Source organism: Sinocyclocheilus anshuiensis, unplaced genomic scaffold (genome assembly GCF_001515605.1).
Source record: "Sinocyclocheilus anshuiensis isolate Anshui unplaced genomic scaffold, SAMN03320099.WGS_v1.1 scaffold63, whole genome shotgun sequence".
Taxonomy (NCBI): Eukaryota; Metazoa; Chordata; class Actinopteri; order Cypriniformes; family Cyprinidae; genus Sinocyclocheilus; species Sinocyclocheilus anshuiensis.
The window spans coordinates 5,521,692-5,527,747 of NW_015552625.1; the positions used below are offsets into that span (position 1 = coordinate 5,521,692).

General features: G+C 35.4%; 2 protein-coding genes across 2 annotated transcripts in view; both read right to left on the reverse strand.

The window, feature by feature from the left end:
• The window catches only part of LOC107666441 (alcohol dehydrogenase 1-like), a 4,529-nt gene extending 1,248 nt beyond the window's left edge, over nucleotides 1-3,281 (reverse strand). The window contains exons 1-5 of the mRNA XM_016457761.1: nucleotides 3,187-3,281; nucleotides 2,281-2,382; nucleotides 2,050-2,191; nucleotides 1,770-1,857; nucleotides 1,012-1,231 (exon numbers count right to left, since the gene is read on the reverse strand). Coding sequence (XP_016313247.1) covers nucleotides 1,012-1,231; nucleotides 1,770-1,857; nucleotides 2,050-2,191; nucleotides 2,281-2,382; nucleotides 3,187-3,204 — 570 coding nt within the window. The 5' untranslated portion in view covers nucleotides 3,205-3,281. The remainder of the gene's footprint in view (nucleotides 1-1,011; nucleotides 1,232-1,769; nucleotides 1,858-2,049; nucleotides 2,192-2,280; nucleotides 2,383-3,186) is intronic.
• A 979-nt stretch (nucleotides 3,282-4,260) lies between these two features.
• The window catches only part of fam241a (family with sequence similarity 241 member A), a 6,594-nt gene continuing 4,798 nt past the window's right edge, over nucleotides 4,261-6,056 (reverse strand). The window contains exon 2 of the mRNA XM_016457763.1: nucleotides 4,261-5,302. Within this exon, the coding sequence (XP_016313249.1) occupies nucleotides 5,027-5,302 (276 nt within the window). The 3' untranslated portion in view covers nucleotides 4,261-5,026. The remainder of the gene's footprint in view (nucleotides 5,303-6,056) is intronic.

The window sequence follows — 6,056 nt, forward strand, 5'->3', positions numbered from 1 at the left end:
AACATCTTAACATTCACCTTTCAAGCCACAAAAACCATTTGGACATTTAGTCACACAAAAATGCATGAATTTCTTTGCATGATTATGATTTTTTTTTTGCAATTTCTTTTGCATATTATATATATTATATATATATATATATATATATATACACACACAAACACACACACAAAGTGTCCAAATTCTTTTATATAACAGTATAACAGTTAGTTCAAATCCTCAAATCTAATTGGTAGAGCAGTGTTCCAACTGTGCAGCTGTTTTTTTCTTGTGAGGCTTAATCAATGTAATTAATGTAATTTCTTACTCTTGAATATAATGGTTGCTTTTCTGAAATGGAACAGCTTCAATTACATATGAGTCCAAAATATGCGACCTACTGAAGCCACTACCTTTGAAAGGAGACTTTTATAATGGGAAATGAGAAACTTCTATAAATGAGCCATTGAATTATTCACTCAACCAAATTGTTTGAACGCACTGATTCATTCGATAAAACACATTGGGGTTTGCGAGTGTCTGGGGGTTAGTGAGTGAACTGCAGGGGGTTTGTGAGTTAATGATAAGCTAATAATTTATTAAATCATAACAATTAAAATAATAATGATTAAAACAATCAAAATAAAACACTTACTAAAAAATTTAATATTTCATTTGTTTAACTGCATGTTTTGTGACCATTAACTGACATCAGAGCACTGTAAATATTGGAATGTGTTGTAAAATTATTGAAATACGAACTTAAAGTCTAAAGTAAATATTTTAATCTTGTTTAAAATGTAAGTTACCCAATATTAACTTTTTGTTTATTTATCGGTTGTATAGCACAGCTGAGATAAACTTTTAACCTTTAATTTAGTCAGATGTTTTTCTTAAAGTGTCCTTGTGCTCTCTTTCTTCAGAATGAATGGCCCTTGTTTCAACATTTTGTTATATGAAGCAAAAACATTCATTCAAATGTGGCTTAAGTGTCCAGAAAACTTCTTGAGTGCACACAACATCTATACACACCCCAGCTGTGTTGACAGCAGCTCCATAACCGGTAGAGATGCCGCAGCCAAGCAGACACACGCGGTGGAGTGGGGCATCATCATGAATCTTGGCCACAGCAATCTGGTTGATGACGGTGTACTCAGAGAAGGTACTGGTGCCCATGAACTGCAGAATGGGCCGACCACGGCAAGTGAAACGTGTCGTAGGATCAGACATAATGTCATAATATTTACTTGACCTGCCAGAAAAAAAAGATACATTCCCAAAAAGCAAGTGGATGAAATTTGTGACCCTGGACCACAAAATCAGTCATAAAGGTCAATTTTTTGAAATTGAGATTTATACATCATCTGAAAGCTGAATAAATAAGCTTTTCATTAATGTATGGTTTGTTAAGGACAATATTTGGCCGAGATACAACTATTTGGAAATCTGGAATCTGAGGGTGCAAAAAAATCTAAATATCGAAAAAAATTGCCTTTAAAGTTGTCCAAATAAAGTCCTTAACAATGCATATTACTAATCAAAAATCAAATCTATCTAATCAATACGTTTTGATATATTTATGGTAGGAAATTTACAAAATATCTTCATGGAACATGATCTTTACTTAAAATCCTAATGATTTTTGGCATAAAAGAAAAATCAATCATTTTGACCCATACAATGTATTGTTGGCTATTGCTACAAATATACCTGTGTGCAACTTATGCATGGTTTTGTGGTCCAGGGTTACATATAATGTGAAAAGTTGCTCTGTTGTTCGCATTTCTTACCAGCTGCAGTCACACAGGTTTGTTTTTGGACACTTGCAGAACTTGCATTCTCCACACTGAGAGAGGAAGAGTGGAATGACCTTATCACCTGTTCACCAGAATACATAGACTTATTTTTAACATAGTGTTTCGTTCATGAACAAATCAGTTAGGTAACCAGATAACAAGATTCATGAAAAGATTCAATTCAGAAGACATGAGTGTGAGCAATTGATGATGGAATTTTCATTTTTGAGTGAACTATCCGTATGCGTATGAATATGTAGTTTTATTTTGTGACCTGGTTTGAAATCAGTGACTCCAGGTCCCACACTCTCCACCACACCAGCGCCCTCATGTCCCAGGACAGTGGGAAAACCCCGCTTGTCCTTCCCTTCAAACAGGTGGTAAAGGTCGGTGTGACAAACACCTGTGGCTACAACCTTAAAAACAGGAGAAATACAGTACATGTTAACCAATAATGGTTAACAATATCAATGCAATTTGACAACTTTCATGGGACATCTCCCACCTTAATGCGTATTTCTCCTTCCTGAGGTGGGGCGACTTCTATTTCCTCCATCATCAGAGGCACATTGGGCTCCCAGGCAACAGCAGCCCGACATTTAATCACCTTTAGCACACAGAAGAACTTGGTTCAGTATGTTTTATAGATATTTAATGGTTGACTACAAATGTATATATAACCACTGTGCTTGAGCGGTCGCATGATCTACGCTCTCTAACCGTAATTGGAGGTTGTCCAGCTGTTTGGCTTAAGCCAATGGAAACATTAAACATCTGTTTTTAGAGCCACAAATATCTGTGATTTCACAATCAAAGGTAAATATTAACCCGATGAAATTGCCAGAGCGCATTTTTTGTAGTTGTAGCGTAGTTTAATAGTTTCCATTTGGCAGTAAACTGGCATAATGACCAATAAAAACAACAGGAAAAATACAATTGTCACTTCATTTTTACCTGACATGTGGACTTCTTTATATTGTCTTTGTATATTATATATATATATTATAGCCTTTATATACACAGTAGTTTTTGACATATTGCATTATAATTAGAAGTGCAGCAAGTCAATTGTGCATTGCAATAATTGCAATCACATTTGATACAAGACATTTATCTTGCATATTTTTCTTAAGCAAGCAAAGTTTTCTAGCTTATATTTTTAAGCATAAGTTATACTGGATGGCTTAAAGCATCATAACATTCTTATGAGATTCTCATTGTGATCATTAGATGAGTATTATATTGCTCAGATAGAATCTTATTTTTAAGATGTCTTTGCACTGTAAACTGTTCCTCATCAATAGATCAATTGAAATAAGCTTAAATATATAAAGGGACTGGAGCCGTATTAAAAATGCATTAACTGCTCCGCAGCACAAATGAAAAGAGACCAAAAGACAAGTTTACAAACCTTTCCTGCAGTGGCCATTTCCCAATGTAGTCGTATTGCTGTGATGAATGCAAAAAGAGGCAGAGAGTCTCTGGTGCTCGTTTTTATACTCTGGTATTGTGTGGATGAAGCAATCTCTCTCTCCTCTCTCTCTCTCACCTCTCTTTCTTTTACTGAAGTAACACTGTAACTTTTTAATATAGTAAATATATATTAAGATTATTAAGGATTTAAGCATTTCTATGCATGTCTTCTTCACATTTTACTTTGGGTTAAACAGGAAATACTTTCAAAGATACTGCATATGATGTTCTACATTTTCTAAGACAATTATTGGTAACCCCTTGCCAGGGCTGCATTTCCCAAAAGCATTTTTTAAAGTAGATCATAGATATGATTATGATCTATAGGCTTACAGTGCTTTTGGGAAACACAACCCAGATTAATTTGATGGAACTCTGTGGCAAAAATTGGACTGTATTACAAAAAATTATTTAAAATAATGATAGTTTTTATTATGATTACCCAGTTTTAAAGTTCAATTACATTGCAGAATAATTTAAAATATAAACTCTTTCAAAAGAAATTAATCAATCAAAGTGCTAACAACCCACCAAAAATACAGCATTGTGGCATATAGAAAATGATATGTTGGTTCAAATGAAATTATGGCACAGAAGATGCTAATTAACACTGAAAAGAAACATAAACGTAAAAGCAAAAGCAAAGTTTTGGCATTGTATCCGCAATTATGAATTATGAATTGGAGTATTACATACCAAATAAAGTTTTTAAATCAGTACCAAAAATAATCAAATCAAACATGATTTTCATGAATATGAAGTGATGCCATCTTGCAAAGATATTCACAGTTACATAAAGAGCAGCTTAACCTTGCTTAAAAAGTTAGAGTTCGTTCAATAATTTTCAAATATAATAATTCATAAAGAAAAAGCTTAAGTGCAATAAAAACAGGCCTTTTCAAACTTCTGATCCTGAATATGGGTCATACAACATATTCTGCTGTAGCAAAATTTGCATACTAAATATTTCCGTTATGAAATTATCCTTTGATTTCATTGATGCTGATATTGCAACATGAATCTTTGAAAAGAACAGACAACATAAGCAGATTACAGTAAAATCAACTAATAAAAATACCAAATAGGAATTTACAGCGCATAATGTAGGTCTTTTATCATAAAAGGTTTGATTTTAGTTTCTTCCTCTGCTCAGACTATTAGAGCATTTTATTTAATTCATACTTTCAAAGTTATCCCAGCAGCCCCAAAACATTCACATGCAGTAGTATTAACACATTGAAGTTTTAACACAGAATGATTATTATTCCCTGGTATATTTCCCTAGACATGTTTAGGGGAAAATGAGGAAGGTTGCCCTCTAGTGCAATTGTGAGGAGAATGCAAGACCTGGGCGAATAGGAGTAATACATTCAACAACGGTAATGACCGTATAACTGATATGTACAGCTGTCATTAGAATCTGGTTATCCTTTGATAGTCAGCATATCAATATGCACCCATTTTGTCAATGCAAATATTGAAGGCAAGCATGCTTTTCAAAAGTACCTTTCACAGCTAACACACAGTTCACATAGGCTGGAGGAATCATTCCAGTAGTTAAAGTAAATCCTCTGATTATCTTCATTAACTCACCCTCTTGTTAGGTACCCACATAAAAAGAAGGCAAATGACACAGACCCAAATATACGGATCAGGTAAAACTTTCAAATGACATTCACAAAGCTCATCTTTTATAGAAAGGAGTCTCTCCTCTCTTTCACTGGCACTGGCTGTGGGTGGCAAATGAACCTTCATGTGTCTGCCTGTCTTCACATCTGTTATTTCTGGATATAAATGATAATAATGCATAGAGTTCCCACAAGACCGAGGGCTTGGATACCCAGGAACCAGAGCAGCATCCAAAACACCAGCACGACCACAGGCTCCACGATTTTCTCTCCGAAGTAAAGCTGGGTGAAACCAATGCCCCTCAAACACTTATTGAGCTCCCCGAAAAGAGTGCCCAGCCTCTCGCAGTCATCCACCAACGAAGCCTCTGGCTGTGGCTCTGCTACAGAGTGACTGTGTGGTCTTTCTCTTCCCCTGAGGTCATTCTGAGAGCAAAGACAGTTTGACTAGATTACACAATGCTTTTTTTAAAGTGCCCCTATTATGGATTTTTGAAAATTACCTTTCATGCAGTGTGTAACACAGTTCTATGTGAATGAAAACATCCTGCAAAGTTTTAAATCTAAAAGTGCACTGTGTATAAAGTTATTGTCTTTCAAAAGAAAGAGTCGACTCAGAGTCATGAAAACGAGTCGTTTTTAAAAAGAATCTTAAAGGGTTAGTTCACCCCAAAATGAAAATTCTCTCATTAATTACTCACCCTCATGTCGTTCCAAACCCGTAAGACTTTTGGAACACAAATTAAGATATTTTTGATGAAATGTGAGCGCTCTCCGACCCTGCATAGACAGCAATGCAACTGTAATGTTCCCAGGTCCAGAAAGGTAGTAAGGACATCGGTAAAAGAAAGCGTGCGTATGCATTGTGATACTCTCTAAAATGGCGGAAGATGTAACTCGGGGGAGAAGAATTGTTGAAACAATTGTTATTTTTGTTTTCTTTAAATAAAAGTATTCTCGTAGCTTCGCAAAACGTTGAGCCACTGATGTCACATGGACTGTTTTACCGATGTCCTTACTACGTTTCTGGACCTGGGAACATTACAGTGCGTTCCGATTCACAGGGTCCCTATGCAGTGTTCACTGCTCCCTACTCCCTAAGCACGGGATATCCGTTGAAGTGGACTTAGCTGACAATTAGGCCTGTCACGATAACAACTTTTTGTTGTGCGATATATTT